The following is a 25,317-nucleotide window of genomic DNA, read 5'->3' as shown; positions in this document are numbered from 1 at the left end:
CCTTTCTACTGACTCTGAAAAACAAAAGAAACATGCCCAGGGTCCCTGCTCATCTGCGTGAATGTGTCTTAGGCATGCTGCAAGGAGGCATGAGGACTGCAGCTGTGGCCAGGGCAATAAAATGCAATGTCTGTACTGTGAGACGCCTAAGACAGCGCTACAGGGAGACAGGATGGACAGCTGATCATCCTCGCAATGGCAGACCACATGTAACAACACCTGGACAGGACCGGTACATCCGAACATCACACCTGCGGGAGACTCTGGCAGCTCCGGACAGACGGGAGACTCTGGCAGCTCCGGACAGACGGGAGACTCTGGCAGCTCCGGACAGACGGGAGACTCTGGCAGCTCCGGACAGACGGGAGACTCTGGCAGCTCCGGACAGGAGACTCTGGCAGCTCCGGACAGACGGGAGACTCTGGCAGCTCCGGACAGACGGGAGACTCTGGCAGCTCCGGACAGACGGGAGACTCTGGCAGCTCCGGACAGACGGGAGACTCTGGCAGGACAGACTCTGGCAGCTCCGGACAGACGGGAGACTCTGGCAGCTCCGGACAGACGGGAGACTCTGGCAGCTCCGGACAGACGGGAGACTCTGGCAGCTCCGGACAGACGGGAGACTCTGGCAGCTCCGGACAGACGGGAGACTCTGGCAGCTCCGGACAGACGGGAGACTCTGGCAGCTCCGGACAGACGGGAGACTCTGGCAGCTCCGGACAGACGGACAGAGACTCTGGCAGCTCCGGACAGACGGGAGACTCTGGCAGCTCCGGACAGACGGGAGACTCTGGCAGCTCCGGACAGACGGGAGACTCTGGCAGCTCCGGACAGACGGGAGACTCTGGCAGCTCCGGACAGACGGGAGACTCTGGCAGCTCCGGACAGACGGGAGACTCTGGCAGCTCCGGACAGACGGGAGACTCTGGCAGCTCCGGACAGACGGGAGACTCTGGCAGCTCCGGACAGACGGGAGACTCTGGCAGCTCCGGACAGACGGGAGACTCTGGCAGCTCGGACAGACGGGAGACTCTGGCAGCTCCGGACAGACGGGAGACTCTGGACAGCTCCGGACAGACGGGAGACTCTGGCAGCTCCGGACAGACGGGAGACTCTGGCAGCTCCGGACAGAGAGACTCTGGCAGCTCCGGACAGACGGGAGACTCTGGCAGCTCCGGACAGACGGGAGACTCTGGCAGCTCCGGACAGACGGGAGACTCTGGCAGCTCCGGACAGACGGGAGACTCTGGCAGCTCCGGACAGACTCTGGCAGCTCCGGACAGACGGGAGACTCTGGCAGCTCCGGACAGACGGGAGACTCTGGCAGCTCCGGACAGACGGGAGACTCTGGCAGCTCCGGACAGACGGGAGACTCTGGCAGCTCCGGACAGACGGGAGACTCTGGCAGCTCCGGACAGACGGGAGACTCTGGCAGCTCCGGACAGACGGGAGACTCTGGCAGCTCCGGACAGACGGGAGACTCTGGCAGCTCCGGACAGACGGGAGACTCTGGCAGCTCCGGACAGACGGGAGACTCTGGCAGCTCCGGACAGACGGGAGACTCTGGCAGCGCTGGGCATGAGGAAGACTCTGGCAGCACTGGACAGGCGGGAGCACCTGTAGGGAGGAGACGGATACAGCCTGGTGCGGGGGGCTGCCACCGGAGGGCTGGTGCGTGGAGGCGGCACCGGATAGACCGGACCATGGAGTTGCACTGCAGGTCTCGAGCACCGAGCCTGCCCAACCCTACCTGGCTGAATGCTGAATGCGTAGCCAGTCCAGTGCGGCGAAGTGGAATAGACCGCACTGGGCTGTGCTGGCGAACCGGGGACACCATTTGTAAGGCTAGTGCCATGTACCCCGGCCCAAGGAGATGCACTGGAGACCAGATGCGCTGAGCCGGCTTCATGGCACCTGGCTCGATGCCCATTCTAGCCCGGCCGATATGAGGCGCTGCTATGTATCGCACCGGGCTATGGCTGCGCACCGGGGATACCGTGCGCCTCACGGCATAACACGATGCCTGCCCGGTCCCCCTCTCTCCACGGTAAGCATGGGGAGTTGGCGCAGGTCTCCTACCTGACTTCACCACACTCCCCGTGTGCCTCCCCCAATACATTTTTGGGGCTGCCTCTTGTGCTTCCAACCGTGCTGCCTCCTCATACCGCAGCCTCTCAGCTCTCGCTGCCTCCAGTTCTGCCTTGGGGCGGCGATATTCCCCAGCCTGTGCCCATGGTCATTTGCCGTCCAGGATCTCCTCCCATGTCCACGTGTCTTGAGATTGCTGCTGCTGCTGCCCGTTACCACGCTGCTTGGTCTTTTGGTGGTGGGTGATTATGTAACGGTTCTCTTCCTCTTCTGAGGAGGAGTAGGAGAGGTCAGACCAATTTGCAGCGTGGTATGTGTCCATTTTAATAAGAAAAACTGAACACTACAAAAATACAAAATAACAAAGTGAAACAAACAAAACGGTCCCGTGTGATAACAAACACTATCACGGAAAATAATCACCCACAACTTAAAAGTGAAACCAGGCTACCTAAATATGGTTCTCAATCAGGGACAACGATAAACAGCTGCCTCTGTTTGAGAACCATACCAGGCCAAACACAGAAATCCCAAAACATAGAACAAGGAACATAGACAATCCACTCAACTCACGCCCTGACCATACTAAAACAAAGACATAACAAAAGAACTAAGGTCAGAACGTGACACAACTCCAGTGTAGATTTGGACTTGATCCATCCAGTTTTCTCCTATCACAGACATTAAACTCTGTAACTGTTTTAAAGTCAACATTGGCCTCATGGTGAAATCCCGGAGTGGTTTCCTCAATCTCCGGCAACTGAGTTCGGAAGGACACGTATCTTTGTAGTGACTGTGATGTATTGACACACTATCCAAAGTGTAATTAATAACTTCACCATGCTCAAAGTCATAGAGATATTCAATGTCTGCTTTTCTTAACCATCTACCAATAAGTGCCCTTCTTTCCAAGGCATTGGAGAACCTTTGTGATTGAATATGTGTTTAAATTTACCTCATGACTGAGGGACCTTGAAGATAATTGTATGTGTAGGGTACAAAGATGAGGTGGTCATTCCAAAATCATGTTATACACTATTATTTCACACAGTCCATGCAACTTATGTGACTTGTTCAGCAAATGTTTACTCCTGAACTTATTTAGGCTTGCCATAACAAAGGGCAATACTTATTGACTGAAGACATTTCAGCTTTTCATTTTTAATTAATTTGTTAACAATGTTCTGAAAATAATTCCACTTTGACATTATGGAGTATTGTCTGTATTGTTATTGCAAACATAGGTATCACATTTCACAAATGAGCACCTTCTTGTCACACACACACACACACACACACACACACACACACACACACACACACACACACACACACACACACACACACACACACACACACACACACACACACACACACACACACACACACACACACACACAAAAAATCGAACAGAAACATAACCTGGGGCATTACGATGTGTGACAGTCAACGGGCAGGAAGGGAGTGTGGTAGGGTGGGGTAAAATGGAAATAGAGTCATATATATATACTGACATGAAATCATGAAAGTGAGAAAGGGTAGGCTTTGAAGGTTCAATGTGGTTGGTGTGGGTGGTTAGGTGGCGTGGGAGCGTTGATGTTAAAGCATCAAAGACAGGCTTGTGTGAGTGTGTTCAAGCATACGTTATTGTGTGTGTGTGTGCATGCGTGTGTATGCATACTCTTCTATGTATGTACACAGTCAATGTATCGACAGAAAAGAAGGATGACTATTAACTTTAATGACAGATCTGTGTGTGATTTTGTGTAGCATGTGCTGAATATGTGACTATGTGATGATGGTGTGACACCTTGGCAGTAAGCAGCCCTCCACTGCAAGGGAAGTGAGTCGGCTTGGAGCAGAGCCAATGCATATAGAGTTTCTCCTTCAACTGCAACTTCTCTCACGGCGGGAGTAAAAAAAAACAAATAATGTCCTCCGGTGTAGAACCAAATGACCTGTGTAGAACCAAATGACCTGAGTCTGAGAGGGTCTGAGGTCGGCCTAGCCAAATGGAGTTAGCCTGTTAGCTTCAGGTAAACTAACAAACATGGGGATGTAATGTTGTTTGTCTGTTGTTTGACGAGAGTCAGACCGAAATGCAGCGTGTAGGTTACTCATGACTTTTAATGAAGAAAATGCGGTACATGAAATAACTGAAGAAGAAAACAACAAACGAGTGAAACTAATTACAGCCTATCTGGTGACTAACACAGAGACAGGTACAATCACCCACGAAATACAACGCGCACTCAGGCTGCCTAAATACGGTTCCCAATCCGAGACAACGAGAATCAGCTGACTCCAATTAGGAATCCTCAGGCAGCCAAGCCTAACTAGACACACTCCTAATAAAACACACTCCCAATTAATACAAACCCCAATACGAAATACAACATATAAACCCATGTCACACCCTGGCCTACCCAAACATATAACAAAAACACAAGATACAATGACCAAGGCGTGACAGGGGAGTGGATGAAAGGAGAGATGCTGAACAACACAGACAGATTGGGGGAGAAGGAGAGAGAGAAAAAAAGAAAGATAAATTGAGAAAGAGAGAGAATTACATTTTGTTGTTGTTTACTCACAGTGTAGAGCTCGTTCGTGACTTTCACTAACTCCTCGTGCATCTGCACCCCGATTTCTTTGCTCTGGGACAAAAAACAGGAACAAAAGGCATGTGAATAAATCTCACAGGTGACTGGAATAATATCTTGAACAGACCTGTCTTTGCATCACTGAGGCATGAATACATCCGTTTCCCTTGGGTATGTGTCTGTATGAGAGATATGTGTTTCCCTTGGGTATGTGTCTGTATGGGAGATATGTGTTTCCCTTGGGTATGTGTCTGTATGGGAGATATGTTTCCCTTGGGTATGTGTCTGTTTCTGAGAGATGACTGAACAGTGTGAAATGTTGTTTCCCTCTATTTGTAAAAAGGCCTTATAGAATACTATGCAGTGTACGTGCAGGCAGCTTAGAATAGACATTTCTAATGTCTCCTACTGACCATATTCAAATCACACATTCACGATTCCAACTCAGTTACTGTAACTCGCAGGAGCGGAGTGTCTGTGATGGACAGTGACAGAATGTACAGCCAACAATCAGAGGATACGGAAGGCAGCTCGAATAGAGTCGTTTAAGAAATCCTGTAAAAGTAGTGTTAGGTTCTAATTTCTGGTACAATAATCCACATAGACTCTAAGAAAACTCAAGCTACTGTAGATTGTCGCAGCTGCAAAAAGCACACATACAGGTCACAAGCAGATATATTTATAACTTCCGACTAGGCCCCAGTTTCCAACTTCTTCGTCTAGGATGAACAATCAGTCTCTGCAGGAACTGAGTATGTTCCTCATGTTGGTTATCATGTATCAGCGTCCAGAGTCCCAAGCCTTCACACTCCTAAGTGCCTTTCACAGGTCTTCTTATCAGTCTGGCCTTGAGTTATGGGAGTACACATTCCTGGTCTCCTACAGTCCACTAGATAATTCAACTTCTCATACACAAAGAGCCTAAACCCAACACTACTTTCAATCTCTAAGAATACCTCTAAGAAGAGTATATAAACACTAAAAATTCCCTCAGAGACAGGGCCCCTTGCCCTCAGAGACAGGGCCCCTTGCCCTCAGAGACAGGGCCCCTTGCCCTCAGAGACAGGGCCCCTTGCCCTCAGAGACAGGGCCCCTTGCCCTCAGAGACAGGGCCCCTTGCCCTCAGAGACAGGGCCCCTTTCCCTCAGCCCACATACAATGCACATAGATCCTTCTATCTAACCCATAACATGAGAATTACTACTGCTAGGCATATTACACAATTATAAACAGATCAAAACGGGCTCTAGTCAGAAAGTTGTCAACAGTAGGAACAGTTTTCCTCTTCAGTAATACATTACAGACAGACCCCTCAAGTGAAAGCACATGTAAGTGTGTTGTTAGTGTCGTATATAGGGTGGAGTTTGTCAGTGATGGTAGGTTGTCACGGCCATGGTTGTCATTGTTGTTATGCCCAGCAGCTGAAATTTCCTCTGAGAGATAGGTGCTGCTATGGCAACACCACTACATTTACACCTATAAGGACAACTTAAATGGTTAATTCATTAGCAGAAGCCCTATTTTTAGGTTAGTTTATTCATGTTACACAACAATTGCTTCTACATTGAAATGCAATGGTGTGTGTGTATATGTCACATAAAGCAGATGGTGGTACTGCTATCAGCCTAGGCAATGTAACAAACTTTACGCCACACTTTGAAACCTTTTGCTGAGGAAGACATTTGATCATTTTTCAGCAGGCAGTTACTCAGCCACCTCTCGGCAGCTCAGCCCACCAGGCAGCCCAGCCAAACCCAGTCCACCAGGCAACAGTAACCCAGCCTCATCACAGCTCACCCCTGACAGCATATCCATCCCAAGACGACATAAATAATGTGAGACTCCACCCGGGTTCCTGTGGATCAATACTGATCTGTGCTTTCCCCAGCAGACCGTTCCATCATACTGTAGTCCCTGAACCAAGGCCACTTTCTGCTCTGCCCTCTGCCTCTCTTTCTCAGACATGCTTTATAGCTCTGATTGGTCTAATGTGTACACTTAAATGCCCAGTGCAGTCAAGAAATTAGATTTTTCTGTGTTCTATATGTATTTCCATACAATGAGGTTGGAATAATACTGTGAAATTGTGAAAATGACAAAGCCCTTTTAGTGTAAGAGCCGTTTGAAAAGACCGCCTAAAATGTCAGGCTGTTTTGGTGGGATGGAGTTTTGGCCTGACAGGTGACATTACCAGGCAATAAATTAGTTAATAAACCAATAATAAAGAGAGTTCCAAACCTCCCCTCCCACTCAGACCACTCTCAGACAGTCCTAGTTTGAGTAATTACTCTTTGACAAGAAGCTATTGTTTTTAATTTGTTTAAATCTTTTTAATTAAAAACAATCACAGTAAGGTACCTAATTGTTAATCAGAAATGATTTGACATTGAGATAAAACAGTTGCATTGATTAACAGGGACAATTCATGCAGCAATATATCCTTCTGTCATTTAGGGATATGGAAATTCCAGGACAGATACTGAGATTACAATTTACTCTGAGAATGAGACCATCTTCTATGTTGAAACCATGTAGTTTGTTTACCACTTAAGAAATAAGAGATGAGAGATGAAGAGGTAGCACATATGGCTGATCTCCCAGCTGTAGGTCTGACCTTCAGATGTAAAGCAGATTGATGCTAGCCCAGCCAGACAACAACACAGTGGGGGTATAGCCAGCCAGGCCCTCAGTTATCAGGTCTCAATGTTTGTGTGTGCGCGTGTGCAGGGGGGGCAGTGGATGGCAAATTAATTGCCCGACCGACACTATTATAACTGTGGGAACTCTTTAAACAAATCTTAAATTTGTTATGCAGTAGCACTCTACTAAAAGTTGTCAGCAGCATGTCAAATTTTCAATTTCAAGTAAACAAACATTCTTTCCTGACCTTCTTGAAGAGTCTGAAGACATCCTCTCCGACGTGTGCTAGTCGGACAATGACGTTATTGTTGTAGAGGTCGCTGAGGGTAGCATGGTCTCTGCTCTCTCTCCTCGTCTGGTTCAGAACGAGGTACCAGCAGTTCACTGTCGACAGCAGGTTCTGGTCCCTCCTGGAAGAACAAGTTAGAGGTCACAGGTCAGAGTGTCATCCAAAAGGAACATCACAGTGTAGGTCAAGTGTCTCGTTAACCCTAAAAGCAATTTTGGGTGTAGAGTATGGTTGAAAATAAGTACTTTTTTCCCCCCAGTCATTCAAACCGGTTAACAGTTGACCTCCACAGTATGGAACCATTACTATTCAACCAATAGAATAATTTGCAGTCACTATCATTTAGCTTTTGGAATCTACCAGCGTAGGTTAACAGATACTATAGTGTAGAAATGAACAGCAGATCGAGTGAGGTGTTTATAAATGAAAGCCTGGAGGTGAGAGAAAGCCTGGGTGTGGAGGTGAGATAAACGTTTAACACATTCTGATAGTTTCCTGTAGAAGAAGGAAGTAGAACACGCTGAAAGAAGGAAACTAACTCTCACTATCACAGTCAGATAGGCGTCTTTGGCTGAGCGTGCACCTCTCTTTATATAACTTCACATACGGTCAGATAGGCATCTTCTGCTAAGCAGGCTGAGGTAATATTGTGTGAGCGGGAGATATCTTTTCTACTATGATCTTTTGCTAAGCATGCATCTCTTGTCCTATAATAACACAATCAAAAGCCTATTTGGTAAGGAACCTCTTTTCTTATCTACTAAGCCATCAATAACCACAGGTTTAGTAATGAACAAGTGACTTGGGATGAGTCTGCACAACAAGGGCTCCTGACTCCAGCGCCTCTCTCTCCAACCAGACAAGGGAAAAGATGTCAAAACAGAGAATAAAAGAATAAGGAAATAAGTTCCTGGTTTAGAGGTAAAAAAGACTAGCTTTAATGTGATGCTCCAGGTAGCCTAGACTACTCCACAGTCCACACCTCTGGGGCTCTGACTCTTTATGTCCAGGATCCTTTGATTAAAACTTCCCCATATCTTCTCAATCTGTGGTGGAGGATGTGAATGATTGATCCTAGACATACAACATGCTGCCAGGAACTCAATTGGGGCCCAACTCAGCAAGTAGCTTTGCTCTAAATCAAAAGTAAACTATCTTGGCAGAATTATAGAGTCAAAGAAGTTGTTATAGAGCTGTCCATTGCAGATAACAGATCACTAGTACTAGGAGAGGAGCACCACTGCTGTGATCTTTACTGCACTGCAGCACTGGCACAACACTGCATGGGAACTGGAGATGCAGGGCACATCTGTTCATTAGTCGATAGAGGTGACTTACTGCCTGACAATCCTAACTGGCACCCTATTCCCTATATAGTGCACTACTTTTGACCAGATCACTATAGATCCTGGTCAAAATTAGTTCACTAAATAAAGAACAGGGTATCATTTGGGACACAGTCCCTGTTTCCTAGCACGGGGAATAAGTCACTATAAGGCTTCTGATGAAACATAGATAGACGATTGGCAATCATTCTGTATCACAACATTAGATTAGAATCATATTGCATAATTCAACAATACCGGGAAGACAGAGAAAACAGCTTATTTAGATGCTGACTATTTCCAACCAACATTATGCGAAGATGAAAGATCTTTGTTGAATTTATGGACTTCATATGTCTTCAGGTTTATTTAGAGTAAACTACCCTAAAAATACAATTACAATTGTCAGTGATGGAGGCTGGAGGGAAGGAGCGAGGCATGGATGGAATTATTAATTGTGGAGATTCAAACAGCCAAGTTAGTGCAGCACTAAGTGAGTTCTCAGTCTGTCTGTGAAAGTCAGGAAAAAGAATGATGACCATTTAATGTGAGAGAGAGAGAGAGAGAGAGAGAGAGAGAGAGAGAGAGAGAGAGAGAGAGAGAGAGAGAGAGAGAGAGAGAATGGGGATACATAGTCAGGTCAAGTGTGTGTAAGGATGGCTTGGCCAAGTTCAGACTTCACGTCTGCACTTACTGTACTGTGGCCACCCTCTGCGGGGTCAATGCATCCAGTTTTCAAGGGAATTGGAAAGGGAGTCCGCAGACGCTCGTTGGCGCGCGCGAGCAGTGTGGGTGCAATAATTGAATAACTGCTTTCTAAATGTATTTTGCGACGCTCACGCACGCAACGTGTCCGGTCTGGCCAGCATGGGGCGGCAGGGTAGCCTAGTGGTTAGAGCGCTGGACTAGTAACCGGAAGGTTGCAAGTTCAAATCCCGAGCTGACAAGGTACAAATCTGTCATTCTGCCCCTGAACAGGCAGTTAACCCACTGTTCCTAGGCTGGCATTGAAAATAAGAATTTGTTCTTAACTGACTTGCCTAGAGGAAAAGCAGGTGAAAAAGAGCCAGGAGAGGGGAGCCCTGGTGAGATTCAGGCAAAGGGAAAATTGGCCACCTGTTCCCTACATTCTATTGGCCAATATACCGTCTCTTGATAATAATATGGATGACCTCCAAATCGCAGATTTTTAGTCAACACGACTCTCGTAACTGCAATATGGTCTGCTTTTCTGAATCATGGCTTTCAGACAAGATACCCACATGGCTATCCAACAGAATGGATTCTCCATTCAACGAGCAGCCCGGACATCAGATTCAGGGAAATCGTGAGGGGGAGGGATACGCCTCTTCATCAACAGTAAATGGTGTGCTGACTCTAGCAAAGTGGAAGTTTCGACAAATTGTTCACCCATCTTGGAATACCTGATGGTCAAATGCCGACACTTCTACCTCCCGAGAGAGTTTTCACCTGTTATCGTGACTGCTGTATATATTCCACCTCAGGTCAAGAAAAACAACCAGCTGGCACTTAACAAACTGTACGATGCTATAAACAAGCAGGAAACCATGCACCCGGAGGCTACTTTCCTTATTGCCAGTGATTTTAATTTCACATCCTAACACGTGTAATACCCAACTTCCATCAACACATCTCCTAGACTATTGTCCTAGACTATTGTTAGTCAACACACAAGCAAGCACACAAGGCCCTCTCTCGTCCCCCTTCGGCAAATCAGATCATGACTATATACTCCTACTTCCTACAAGCAAAAGCTCAAACAGGAAGCACCCACGACGCTCTCCCATTGAGAAATGGTCCTCCGAATCAGAGGCTACGCTAGAAGACTGCTCTGCTAGTGCTAACTGGAAAATGTTCCCGGACTCTGCGGATAGCATTGACGAGCTGACCACCTCCGCCACCGGCTTCATTAGGAAATGTATCGCCGATGTTGTCCCCACAGTGAATCAATCATAAGCCCTGGATTAACACAGATGTTAGCGCTAAGCTAAAGGACAGGGTTACAGCACACAGGGCCATTGCAGCCAACATTGAGGCTATGGCTGAGGACACACCCAAGTACAAGAAGTTCCGCTATGACCTCCGCAGAGCCATCAAACAAGCAAAAAGACAATAAAGGAAAAAGGTGGAATCCTATTACACAGGCTCCGCCGCCCATCGCATGTGGCAGTCCATTATGGAATACAAAAGGAAGACCCAGCTGTGATCTGCCCAATGATGCCTCGCTGACCCAGCGGATTGGGTGATCTTGCTCTCCGAGGCCGATGTGAGAAAGGTTTTTAATCCGGTCAACACTTGTAAGGCCGTGTGGTATTCCAAGGTGTGTGCTAAGAGCATGCGCAGAACAGCTGGCATGCATATTCACGGTCGTTTTCAAACTCTCCTAAGGCTACCTGCCACAATGACTACCGCCATGTCACACTCACATCTGTAATCAGGAAGTGCTTTGAAAGGCTGGTTATGGCAGACATCAACTCCATCATCGCTGCAACAGACCCATAGATGACACAATCTCAACTGCACTCCACAGTGCCCTCACCCACCTAGATAAGAGGAATACTGTACATCTGTGAGATTGCTAGTCATTGACTTCAGCTCAGTGTTCAACATCAAAGTCCCCTCCAAACTCATCATCAAGCTAAGGACTCTGGGACTAAACACCTTCTTCTGCAACTGGGAACTCTGCCACGCTGACCCTCAACATGGGGGCCCCACAGGGGTGTGTGCTCAGTCCTGTCCTATACTCCAGGTTACCCACGACTGTGTGGCCACGTACGGCCAAGGTGGGAAATGCCCTTTTTGGTCACAGTGGCTTGTGGATACCCACATCTTTCCCCCTATGCTGTACCCCACCTCGCTTTTACAGCTGTAATGTTGACACACACACACTTACATTTAGGATTTTATTTATATAACTGCTCCCAAATGCTCTGTCCCCACCAGTCAATGTCAATCCTCAAAAAGTTCTACAGCTGCACTGTTGATAGCATCTTGACTGGCTGCATCACTGCTTGGTAGGGCAACCGCACTGCCCTTGATCGCATGGAACTACAGAGGGTGGTGCAGGCAGCCCAGTACACCAGAGCTCCCTGCCATCCAGGACCTCTTTATCAGATGGTGACAGAGGAAAGCCAAGAAAATTGTTAAAGACTCATGCCACACAAGCCATAGACTATTCTCTGCTTCAAGTAGTGCTGAAGCAACATGTCTGACACCAACAGGCTCCTTAACAGCTTCTATCCCCAAGCCATAAGACTGTTAAATAGCTAACAAAATGGCTACATGGACGATTTGAGCTGACCCTTCTATTAGATTTGAATTATTACACTGACTCTGCACACTCACTCTATGCACACTCACACTGACACTCCAACACACACACACACTCTATAAACACATATACAATCATCATTTAGAGTACGCTGCTTCTACTTTGTGTATCATATATCCTGATGCCTAGTCACCTTACTCATATACATATCTAACCCTTCCACTCCAGTATCAGTGCACATTGTAAATAGGATATTGGCACTAACCCTGGAACTGACTCTGTATATACAGTTGAAGTCGGAAGTTTACATACACTTTAGCCAAATACAGTGGTGCAAAAAAGTATTTAGTCAGCCACCAATTGTGCAAATTCTCCCACTTCAACTATGACTGACAAAATGTGGAAAAGAAATCAAGAAAATCACATTGTAGGATTTTTTATTAATTTATTTGCAAATTATGGTGGGAAAAAAAGTATTTGGTCACCTACAAACAAGCAAGATTTCTGGCTCTCTGGTTTTGTCCATTTGGAAGACCCATTTGCGACCAAGCTTTAACTTCCGGACTGATGTCTTGAGATTAGAGGTCGAGCGATTATGATTTTTCAACACCGATACCGATTGTTGGAAGACCAAAAAAAAGCAGATACCGATTAATCGGCCGATTTATTTAAAAAAAATGTATTTGTAATAATGACCATTACAACAATATTGAATTAACACTTATTTTAACTTAATATAATACATCAAAATCAATTTAGCCTCAAATAAATAATGAAACATGTTCAATTTGGTTTAAATAATGCAAAAACAAAGTGTTGGAGAAGAAAGTAAAAGTGCAATATGCGCCATGTAAGAAAGCTAACGTTTAAGTTCCTTACTCAGAACATGAGAACATATGAACGCTGGTGGTTCCTTTTAACATGAGTCTTCAATATTCCAAGGTAAGAAGTTTTAGGTTGTAGTTATTATAGGAATTATAGGACTATTTCTCTCTATACCATTTGTATTTCATATACCTTTGACTATTGGATGTTCTTATAAGCACTTTAGTATAGCTTCCGTACCTCTCCTTGCTCCTACCTGGGCTTGAACCAGGAACACAACGACAACAGCCAACCTTGAAGCAGCGTTACCCATGCAGAGCAAGGGGAACAACTACTCCAAGTCTCAGAGCGAGTGACGTTTGAAACTAGCTCGCCATTTCACATCACATCGTTACACCAGCCTAATCTCGGGAGTTGATAGGTTTGAAGTCATAAACAGCAGAACCGTTGGCAAAACGCACGAAAGTGCTATTTGAATGAATGCTTATGAGCCTGCTGGTGCCTACCATCGCTCAGTCAGACTGCTCCATCAAATCATAGAGTTAATTATAACATAATAACGCACAGAAATGCGAGCCTTAGGTCATTAATATGGTCGAATCCGGAAACTATTTTCTCGAAAACAAGACATTTATTCTTTCAGTGAAATACGGAACCGTTATGTATTTTATCTAACGGGTGGCATCCATCAGTCTAAATATTCCTGTTACATTGCACAACCTTCAATGTTATGTCATAATTATGTAAAATTCTGGCAAATTAGTTCGCAATGAGCCAGGCGGCCCAAACTGTTGCATATACCCTGACTGCGTGCAATGAACACAAGAGAAGTGACACAATTTCACCTGGTTAATATTGCCTGCTAACCTGGATTTCTTTGCAGATTTAACAATATATACTTCTGTGTATTGATTTGGTGTTGGTCTTTGGTGATTTGGCATTGGTGTTTATGGTTATGTACACGTTGGAGCAACGACAGTCCTTTTTCGTTGTAATGACTCCAAACTAAGTGTATGTCAACTTCTGACTTCAACTGTAGCTTACCTACATTCTCGTGCTCTCCTTATTTCTATTTCTCGTGTGTTTTTGACCTTTTTCATATGCATTTTTGAGTACTGCTGAATTGGATTACTGCTTATTGTTGGGAAAGAGCGAGCAAGAAAAACTTTTCACAGTACTTGTGCACGTGACAATAAAAATTCAAGCTTGAAACTATATAGCCCTCAAACTCAACTCTGGACCTCAAAGCCACTTCTACTGCATTTTTCCATTGTTTTTCATTGTAATGGAATTACACTGAGACTCTGATTTTTCACTTTAAAATGTATGCCAAACAAAATCCATGGATTTCAAAGTCTAACAAACCATACAACTCTAAGCACAAGGTACAGAGAACATTTTGCAAAAAAAACTTTGCTTTAACCTCTTGAACCTATGGGGGTGCTGTGTCATTATTGGATAAAAAGACGTGCCCGTTTTAAGCTCAATATTTTGTCACGAAAAGATGCTCGACTATGCATGGAATTGACAGTCTTGGAAAGACAAAACTCTGACGTCTCCAAAACTGCAAAGATATTATCTGTGAGAGCCCCAGAACTAATGCAACAGGCAAAACCAAGATGAAGTTTCATACAGGAAATGCCCCAGATTCTGAAGATGCTGTGTTCCAATGTCTCCTTATATGGCTGTGAATGCGCCAGGAATGAGCCCGCGCTTTCTGTCTATTCCCTGAGGTGTCTGCAGCATTGTGACGTGTTTGTAGGCATATCATTGGAAGATTGACCATAAGAGACTACATTTACCTGGTGGCCCGCCCGGTGTCCTGTGTGCGTAATCTGTAGGTCCATGCGCGTTCCATTTCTTCAGAAGAGAAAGTAAAAATCCATCGTGGCAGTTATCGTCGATAGATATGTGAAAAACACCTTGAGGATTGATTCTAAATATCGGTTTGCCATGTTTCTGTCGATATTATGGAGTTAATTTGGAAAAAAGTTTGCGTTTTAATGACTTTTTTTTTTCCTTACCCAAACGTGATGAACAAACGGAGCGATTAGTCGATACAAATAATATTTTTTGTAAAAACTGAACATTTGCTATCTTAGAGTCTCCTCATTGAAAACATCTGAAGTTCTTCAAAGGTAAATGATTTTATTTGAATGCTTTTATGGTTTTTGTGGAAAATGTTGCATGCTGAATGCTAACGCTAAATGGTACGTTAGCCATCAATACTGTTACACAAATGCTTGTTTTGCAATGGTTGAGAAGCATATTTTGAAAATCTGAGATGACAGTGTTGTTAACAAAAGGCTAAGCTTGAGAGCAAATTGATTCATTTCATTTCATTTGCGATTTTCATGAATAGTTAACGTTGCGTTATGGTAATGAGCTTGAGGCTGTAGTCACGATACCGGATCCGGGATGGCTCGACGCAAGAAGTTAAGAACAGTGCAGATACAAAATTTGGTAATGACTGCACCAACTGCACAATTTGTAATTATAATTGCCCATATGATACTGTGTTTTATAGTAGGGAATGTGTGTAAATAAGCAGGGGATGACATCAAGACACGTAAAAAGAGAAGGAGAAGAAAATGAATTTGACCTAGATGGGAAAGGCACAATAGTTTCTAGTGGTCTGAAACCACAAGCTTTCTTGGCTATCCTGTTCTCCTCTCTCTCTCTCTCTCTCTCTCTCTCCTCTCTCTCTCTCCCTCTCTCTCCCTCTCTCCCCTCTCTCTCTCTCCCTCTCTCTCTCTCCCTCTCTCTCTCTCCCTCTCTCTCTCTCTCCCTCTCTCCCTCTCCTCTCTCTCTCCCCTCTCTCTCTCTCCCTCTCTCTCTCTCCCTCTCTCTCTCTCCCTCTCTCTCTCTCTCTCCCTCTCTCTCTCTCCCTCTCTCCCTCTTTAGACTAATACAAGAAGATAGGATTACCAGACAGACAGTACACACACCTCCCTTTCTGCCAGTATAAAATATATAATTGCTGTTCATCATACAGTCCTGATATACACAATTACAGGGTTACCAGACAGGGAGAAGCCTACACACATACACACACTCGACAGAACCCACTTAAAGTGCTGGTGTTCCCTGGAGGAGCGTATCTTGGCGGAGAAGCGCTCAGCCAGTTTTTCCAGGCCTCTAGAGTACTCCAGCTGCAGCTCGGCCTTGCGGCGGAAGAAGTCCTGCAGGTCCTGCAGCAGCTGTAGCCGGGATTCCGACTGCTGTTCAAGACAACGGAACTGCTCCACCAATTGGTTACGGATCTCTGCCAATTAGAAAGGAGGAAAGGACAGATTCAAAGAGGGGCAATGTGAAAAGGTAAAAGTGTCTTGCGGTCGTAAGGGAAGGCATGCAGGAGGCAAATGATACATTTCACAAAAATAATCGTAGGAGAGACGAGGGCTAAAGGTCTTGGTTGATTGGCTGACACAGGGTCAGTAGTAATAGCTAAATAACTCAAATTAGAAACCACATATAAAGCTGTTATTCAATTTGCTAATGCTTGGTTAGTGTTTCTACATATCTGAGAGGTTTTAGTGTAGGAGTACCCATCAATTATTTGTTGTTTTAGTTTTGAGGCCTAAAGTGAATATTCTTTCCACCTCTTTTTAAATTTTTTAATTGACCTGTAGAACATTCCCCATTTACTATATCTAATCGTATATCCTTTTAATCAGTAAGAAGAGGTCTTGTGATTGGTATAGTTGATGACAATAATTATTGCTGTTATTCTCAAGACTCAGATTAGACTCAAATTAGTAATTGTGTGTCAGTTGTAACGCATGATACAAATGACCCCTTACCTAATGTCTATGGTATTTTATTTACACATTCACATAATGACTTAAAATGTCACTTTACATAAAGTTTCCCGGTACAACGAAGATAATACCTTAGAAAAAAATGTAAAAGTCAAATCCATACTTTTGAATGGTAATATCAAATATGGGCGATTCCATGCCAGCGTAGCCCAAAATTATTTTTGGGATCTCAGATTGTTCAGGTAATTCTCACATAGAAACGTCATTGGTAGGAAGGATGGTTGACATGCTTTTTACATTTGTATCACGAACTATAACAAAATTATGAAAGTGGCCATTTGAGGCCCTTTTTAGACCTAGACGGGGAATGTGTGTGTCTGTGTGAATGGCGATTGTTCTATGCTCCCGGCTGGGGTGTCACGGCCTATGCTGTTTTGTGCTGGGCTCGCCTTGATTGCTGTAGAATACTGAAGCCAAGTTGCTGGCCAGCTCAGGCCAGAGCCTGCAGCCAGCAGAGAGAGAAAGCAAGAGAGCAGACTATATCAGCATCACCTCACACTGTGTCAGCCCAGATAGATCACACACCTAATAGGACTCAAGCCACTGTAAGTCACTGTGGCACAGGTGTGGCTATGCTGACACCAGCGCTTTGGAGATACAGACGTTCAGTAACTACATAACCATGGTTACTATACAAAAATGTATTAATATTCATTTTGGTAACTTCTTCAAACATATTATAGTGTATTGAAGGAGTTTGATCTATATATGCTGCTTAAATATATTAGCATTTTTAATATCGATGTGAGACTGCAAGGGTTTTTACGTTATTGGGTATTCTACACATTTTGCCATGTGGCTGAGAGAACAATGTGTGGTTTTAAAGCAAGTTTCCTGCAATTATACACATCTTGCCATGGCTTATGATATTTGAGTGACTCAAACATTATAACAAAATCAATTGGGGCCGCATGCCATGACAAAAATACTCCTGAATGCACCATTTTGGAGATTTTAGATTCTCCCTGAGAGTCAAGCTTTTATTTTGGTGATTATCAGTTCTCAAATATGATATTATTGAGAAATGTATAGGTCCATTATCTTTTCTACATACTTCATATCTGGTTTTAGTCATTTAGATTTACACTAAAAACATTTTACCAAAACCCCTTATTTTTAAAATATTTAATTTCATTTTAAGAAAACATTATTTTACTGTTTGGACATAGGTGGCCCAAATAAACACTTAAGACAGCCTGCCCAAGACAGCCTGCCCAAAAAATGGTGATGTCAGACTGCAAAGGTTTTTACATTCTATGTAATTTTAGGTAAAAACTCTTTGCATTTTTTCCATTGTTAAGCTATTAATTGGAGCAGTGAGTTTCCAAACCTCATAAATAGAAATTGCAGAACGCATATTTTAATTAAAAGATTCTGTACTTTTTTAGGATGACTGTCACGTTGGTATGAAGAGATTCGGGAGACAGGCGCAGGAATGCGTAACACGTGATTTTATTATACCCCAAATTATGGCGTGCCGTGTAAAGGCACAGGGATGAAGACCAAACAAACACGTAACAAAAACACAGGGTTGAAACCCAAACAAAAGAGCGAGGAGAATCTAGAATAAATAACACACGCGCACAATGATTAACACAGGGGACGAGACCACAAGGGCACACAAACCAAAACACACAGCACAGGTACTCACACACACCAATGGACATTATAACAATAATCAACAGCACCATGGTGAACAAAGGGAACATATATACAAATACAATTATTGGGAATAGGGACCAGGTGTGCTCAATGAAAGTTCCAGAGGGATCCATGACAATGACAAACTCTTTTTTTGTGGTCCCTCGCAGCACAATGTGTAGATCTCAGAGGCCTGACCTACATTCCATTCTCCATCCTATCTGCCTAAATCAGCAGACATGCATCTCACATGTAGGCTGCTACTGCAGCTCTGAGCAGTCAAACACACACTCAAACAGACACACAAAGACGCACACACATATGCATGTGGACACAGACAGATAGACAAAGACGCACATGCATACACACACTCTACACACACGCAGCTCTGTAAAATCATGTCCACACATCATCCAACTAATACTGTAAATTCTGTATTCTACATTTTAGATTCTGAAGATGAACAAATGGTCCAATGCAGTATTCCCATAATGTGGTGGTGAGCTTTTCTCTTCATTCCCTTAACAGAACATGTCCAAAAATATGGAGATCATGACTGAGCCACTCCAAGTCTCCAGCATGGCAGCCTTTTTTTCATCATGCACTACTCAGCAAACAGACAGGAAGTCTGTAGAAATATATCAATGAACCAGATTCTTCTGCCTCCCTGCATATGAAAGGCACTTTTGTTTACTTCTCAATGGCATTTTTGTATTGATGAATAGTGTGTGTGTGTGTGTGTGTGTGTGTGTGTGTGTGTGTGTGTGTGTGTGTGTGTGTGTGTGTGTGTGTGTGTGTGTGTGTGTGTGTGTGTGTGTGTGTGTGTGTGTGTGTGTGTGTGTGTGTGTGTGTGTGTGTGTGTGTGTGTGTGTGTGTGTGTGCCCTCACTCTCTCAGTCGCCTTGTTGGAAATGTATCCACATGGTCTCCATGGCTGCCTAGTTGCCTGGATACAGGACCCTGGAGGCATCTCCACTGGCGTGGCCAGAGTTCCTCTTCTGTGTTCCAGTATGTTCTGTGTTCTGTTCCCACCCAACAGCCATTCTATTTATTATAATATTGTGCTAGGATCAGGGGAGAATGACTGCCCCCTCTCATTGAAGCCACTGAAGTTTAAGGCCGACCGCGGTACTTCAAGCATTGTTAGCAGAAAACAGGATCCCCCATTATAGTGAATGGAAATCTCTTTGTGTATATAAAAAAAGAAGACAATCATTGTACCAATAATTGGTTCTAATACACCAGATGAATGTCCTTGAACTGAAGGAGTTGTAAGGTTAATTTAGTTGCTAAAGGCAGCCTGCAGTACCCCGGTCAGCCTTCAACTTGAGGTACTCCTAGACACTTCCTAGAGTAGTTCAAACTGTGCATGTTATGTGTCCATTAGATGCCATCTTAATCTACTTAATTTGGCTTCAATGTGCAATTAAGTCTTCACATAGGAATGAATGGTGTCACATGATCGATGGCTTTGTCCATTCATATATACAGTCATGGGTTGGGACAAGGCAACTTTCTGTGGCTTGTGTCTCAAATGGCACCCTTTTCCCTATGTAGTGCACTATGTTTGACCAGGGCTCTGCTCAAAGGTACAGCATTACATAGGGAAAAGGTTGCCATTTGGACAACATACAGAGTCTCTCAATAGACAATGAATAGCCTGTATCTGCTGCTGAAAGGAGCAGTAATAAGGTGTCAGGCAGCCTCGCAACCCTACTGTGTAAAAATAGAGTATCAAACAGCATGCTTTTTTCTTATTATGTAGCTGTAATACTTTCTCTACCTATCAACTATTTGATCTGTTTTGGGGGCAATTTATGATAAATTAGTGGAAAATCAAATCATGTAATCTCTTTATATATCCCAAATGGCATCCTATTCCCTACATAGTGCTCTGGTCAAAATTAGTGCACTATGGACCATAGGGTGCCATTTGGGATGTACTCCATGTTAAGATCAAATGACTGGTTGATATTATAATGTGATCAGTGTGTTAAAGATAATAGCCTCATGATGTTTCCCTTCCTAGAGCCCTAGCTCTAGTTATGTATAGAACAGTAAAGGCTATGGAAGGAGGGTACACTTGATAGGCACTATTCTCTGGATGCTGCTGGCCTCTACAGAGTTGAAGTACAGCCCTAAAAACACTTTCAGAATCAATGCACAGGTGAGAACTGTGAAACACACATGAACCACACTAGATGCACTAACTGTAAGTTGCTCTAGATAAGAGTGGCTGCTAAATGTTACTAAAATGTAAATTGTAAATGTATAACATAGCAAAATACTATTCTACAATACTATTCTGCAAGACCCACTGGTTGATGCTTATTTATAAAACCCTCTTAGGCCTCACTCCCCCCTATCTGACATATCTACTGCAGCCCTCCTTCTCCACATACAACACCTGTTCTGCCAGTCACATTCTGTTAAAGGTCCCCAAAGCACACACATCCCTGGGTCGCTCCTCTTTTCAGTTCGCTGCAGCTAGCGACTGAAACGAGCTGCAACAAACACTTACACTGAACAGTTTTATCTCAATCTCTTCATTCAAAAACTCAATCATGGACACTATTACTGACAGTTGTGGTTGCTTTGCATGATGTATTGTTGTCTCTACCTTCTTGACCTTAGTGCTGTTGACTTAGCCCAATAATGTCTGTACCATGTTTTTGTGCTGCTACCATGTTGTGTTGCTACCATGTTGGTGTCATGTTGTGTATCTACCATGCCGTGTTGCTGCCTTGTTATGTTGTTGTCTTAGGTCTCTCATTATGTAGTGTTGTGTCTCTATTGTTGTGATGTGTGTTTTGTACTATATTTATTGTATTTATTTATTTTTAATTTTGAATCCCAGGCCCCCGTCCCCACAGGAGGCCTTTCACCTTTTGGTAGGCCGTCATTGTAAATAAGAATTTGTTCTTACCTGACTTAGTTAAATAAAGGTTAAATAAATAAATACAACCATAAGGCCCTAACAGCTGCATTATTGTAGGAAAGGTGAATAAATACCTGTAATATGGGAGCACTGACTTTACTTCAAGCCTGCAGGAATACAGGTACGTACAGGTATGTATGTAATGTAATGTAGGGCTCGATGTTTCTACCTTAGAATAAGAAAATGTGATCTGATTTAGTCAAGTCAGGCATCACGGTAGTTTGGAGCAATGTTTATTTTATTCAATGGTGAGTTCAGACTAACATCTCTAATTGGTAGCTGATGTGTTTTGCCAAAATGACTCAGATGTTCCAAAGCCCATGGCACAGTCAGTGAGACTTCATTAATGAGTGCACAAAGCCTGTCTGCCTGTCAAATGCTAGGGCCCATAGGGCTCTGGTCAAAAGTAGTGCACTATGTGGGTTATAGGGTGCCATTTGGAACGGATCCACAGTGTTTATTTTCGTCAGTAAAAGCTGAGTGGCTACAGCTCTGGTCTGGTGGGTTTCACAAGGATTTGAACCCAAACATGAATTACTACCAGAAACCTGAGGGTAAGTTTAAAAACAGAATGAAATATGAAAAAAAAACAGAAAGAAAGCTTCTGGTTGCTTAAGACAAGTCAGTTCTCTGGACTGAGTAGAGGGTGGATGTTTACAGCTGTTGTTTTACCACACACACAGTTGGATTCGTACGGATATAATTACATGTATTTTTGAGTGCAATGTGGATGCTTGTGCAGCAGGTACAGTACATATATACAGTGTAGATATTTTGTCCTTTAGCTAATGTGCTTACTTATATGGAGGTATTTTCCCAAATAGAAAGTGATTTCTATCACCACGCCGTAACCAGTGTCTCTGAATTGGTCTTTCTATTACTATAATTGCAGACACCTATTAAGTCAGTCCAGTGTTGCATTCCCCCCCCCACCTCATCACCACCATCATCATCATAATTATTTTATTCAGCTGTTTAGTGTTTGGGCAAAAACCAAAATGTGCACTCAGCGGGGGCCCCAACACCAAGTTTGGGAAGACCTGAAATAGGGAGTAGCAGATTTGTTTAGAGATACAGTAATACAGTAATTCACTTTTCTCCTTCCCACAATTACTGTAGTGGCTAGTCCTGTTCTGTCTGTCTGGGGCTCAGCTGGTGTGTTGCAACATCTTGACCGCTGTCTGGTCGCCATCCAACCCTGCTGCCTGTCCAGACTCCTACACAAACCTGAGGTCTGCTTATCGTGAAAATAGCTTTGGCTAGTAATAACCCTGCTGCAGAGCAATGTTCCCACTAAACTGTGCACGTGCGTGGCAGCCCACTTCCTCCAGGACTGCCACGCAGAAGAAATGCCATGCTGCGGAGACACATAAGAGATTGGCGCCAAAGTTCTGACACATTTTAACAGACCGAACACAGTGTCGGGAAATGGCAGTGAGTAGCGCGGACAAAATGGAGGAAATGGAGAAAAAGTTGGTGAAGCAACAGCTGTGCTGGAATGAGAACAATATGGGATGAGAGTCAAGGATCTGAATGGTTGGTTGTGGAAAGATGCAGTGGAGCGTCTAGTAAAGAAAGCATGAAGAGGGCCAAGGTAGGAAGCAAGAGTAATGATGTGTTGGAGTGGAAAGTGGTGATAGTGTTTGATGAGATCACAAGGCCTCACTTATCCGACTAACTAATGCCGTAGAGAAAGAGGTAGGTGAAGTGAAATTAGCTTGGTTAATTGGAAATGGTAGATTGTTAATATTGTGTAGTAGCCGGGCTCAGCAAAAGAAGATTCTGAAAATGGAAACGCTTAATTGGAAGAAAATGAAAAGCCATGTCCCTGGTGCTTATGCTAGATTGAAGGGAAGTCATCTCTGGAATCCCGATATCTAAGTCCATAGATGATATTAAAGAAAATGTGAAGGAAAAGGAGTGATTGAGGCCAAAATGTTGATCAGCAGAAAAGAGGGTTAAAGAAGTGAACGCTTATCAGTGATGCTGAGGTTTGAGAAAGTCTTGCCGGGAAAAGTACAGATAGGATTCCTTAGTTTAAATGTTCAAGAATTTGTCCCATATGCACTGCAGTGTATTAAATGCCAAAGAATGGGACATGTAGCTGCTCAGTGTAAGGATATAAAAGATGTGCCAAGTGTGAGGGGGCACATGATTACGGTGAATGTGGAAGCAATGTGAAGGTTAAGTGCTGTAATTGTGGGGTAGAACACAGTGCAGCATTTGGTGGATGCCATGTACAGAGAGAGGCTAGAGAGGCTCAGAGGTATAGCACCATTCATGATGTATCATATGCAGAGGCCGTAAAAACGATTGGTAGAACTACAGTGCGGACTGACGGAGCTTACATGGACAGAAGTGGACCTACTGTCGGGGATGGTGCTTCTGATGGTCTGGCAGGGTTTCGAGGCCCGTTCAGAAATCTTGTGCTCATAAATGTGTGGTGTCAAAGGACACTTTGATAATGAATGAAGTTGACTTCATGGTTTTTATTGGTAAGGTTATCAATACGACTCGGGTTGTGGAAAGCAGAAATGCCAGGTTGAAGATTATGGTGGAGGTGACAAAAGAGATATTGTGAGTATCATATGTTACTGTTGAAATGGTTGTTGACATGCTGAACAGGGTGGAGTGTTTCAGCATGATATAGATCATGTTTAAAGGGTTGGGATGTTTTTTGGGGGTGAGGGTGTGGTAGAAGTTAGGGATTTATTTAGTTTAGATTTTTTTTTCATGGTAGTACAGAATTGGGCAGATCATAATCGATCGTGCACTGGACTGCCATGATTTCATAGATGAAGAAGAAGATAAGATATTTAACTTCACTGAGTTCACCCCATTAGTTTGCACTACTTAGATCAAAGTTTTTTCTGTGATTGTCACGACTCCCACCGAAGGTGGCTGCCTGTTCGGGCGGCGCTCGGCGGTCGTCGTCGCCACCAGTCTAAGTCCTGCCGTCTCATCTCGTTGCCCGGTCTCCCTACAGCCCCACAGACTGCGGAGGCCCTGTTTACCCACATCTCCCGGCACTACGGGGTGCGTGAGGACATCGTTTCTGATCGGAGTTCCCAGTTCACGTCCAGAGTTTGGAGGGCGTTCATGGAACGTCTTGGGGTCTCGAACAGCCTGACCTCGGGTTTTCACCCCGAGAGTAATGGGCAGGTGGAGAGTGAACCAGGATGTGGGTAGGTTTCTGTGGTCGTATTGCCAGAACCGGCCTGGTGAATGTGCGAGGCACGTCCCATGGGCGGAGGTGGCTCAGAATTCCCTCCGCCACTCCTCTACTAACATGTCACCGTTCCAGTGTGTGTTGGGCTACCAGCCGGTCCTGGCCCCATGGCATCAGAGCCAGACAGAAGCTCCTGCGGTGGAGGAGTGGGTGTAGCGCTCGAAGGAGACCTGGAGAGCCGTCCAGGAATCACTAAAACATGCTGGTGGACGGCAGAAGAGGGGCTTTGACCGGCACCACAGTGAGGCACCCGTTTTTGCACCGGGGGACTGGGTCTGGCTCTCGACCCGAAACCTGCCCCTCCGCCTGCCCTGCCGGAAGCTGGGGCCGCAGTGTGTGGGGCAATTTAAAGGTTACAGCTTCCTTCTTGTTATCGTATTAACCCCTCGTTTCATGCGTCTCTCCTCAGGCCGGTGGTGGCTGGTCCCCTGCAGGAAGGTGAGGTGCCGGAGGTCCCTCCGCCCCCTCTGGACATCGAGGGGTCCCCGGCGTACACTGTACGTTCAATTCTGGACTCGAGACGCCGGGTGAGGGGCCTGCAGTACCTTGTGGACTGGGATGGGTACGGTCCAGAGGAGAGGTGCTGGGTACCGGTGGGGGACATCTTGGATCCATCACTAGTGGCTC

The 25,317-nt window shown here is 44.6% G+C and overlaps 1 protein-coding gene across 13 annotated transcripts in view; it reads right to left on the bottom strand.

Annotated features, from left to right (window-relative positions):
- The window catches only part of LOC124029411 (SLIT-ROBO Rho GTPase-activating protein 3-like), a 72,337-nt gene that overhangs the window by 38,565 nt on the left and 8,455 nt on the right, over window positions 1–25,317 (bottom strand). For 8 of the 13 annotated variants that reach the window (XR_006837774.1, XR_006837777.1, XR_006837779.1 and 5 more), the window contains exons 2-4: window positions 16,132–16,327; window positions 7,579–7,741; window positions 4,662–4,745 (exon numbers count right to left, since the gene is read on the bottom strand). Coding sequence is in view for 10 of the 13 variants with exons in the window: in XM_046341122.1 (XP_046197078.1) it covers window positions 4,662–4,745; window positions 7,579–7,741; window positions 16,132–16,327 (443 nt within the window). In the remaining 3 variants the exon portion in view is untranslated. Of the gene's footprint in view, window positions 1–4,661; window positions 4,746–7,578; window positions 7,742–7,865; window positions 8,019–16,131; window positions 16,328–25,317 lie in introns of those variants that run through there. The other 5 variants (XM_046341128.1, XM_046341141.1, XM_046341151.1 and 2 more) reach the window with 3 other exon arrangements.

The sequence above is a fragment of the Oncorhynchus gorbuscha genome, linkage group LG03 (assembly GCF_021184085.1).
Source record: "Oncorhynchus gorbuscha isolate QuinsamMale2020 ecotype Even-year linkage group LG03, OgorEven_v1.0, whole genome shotgun sequence".
In the NCBI taxonomy this organism is placed as follows: domain Eukaryota; kingdom Metazoa; phylum Chordata; class Actinopteri; order Salmoniformes; family Salmonidae; genus Oncorhynchus; species Oncorhynchus gorbuscha.
This window is presented reverse-complemented; position numbering and strand designations above follow the sequence as displayed.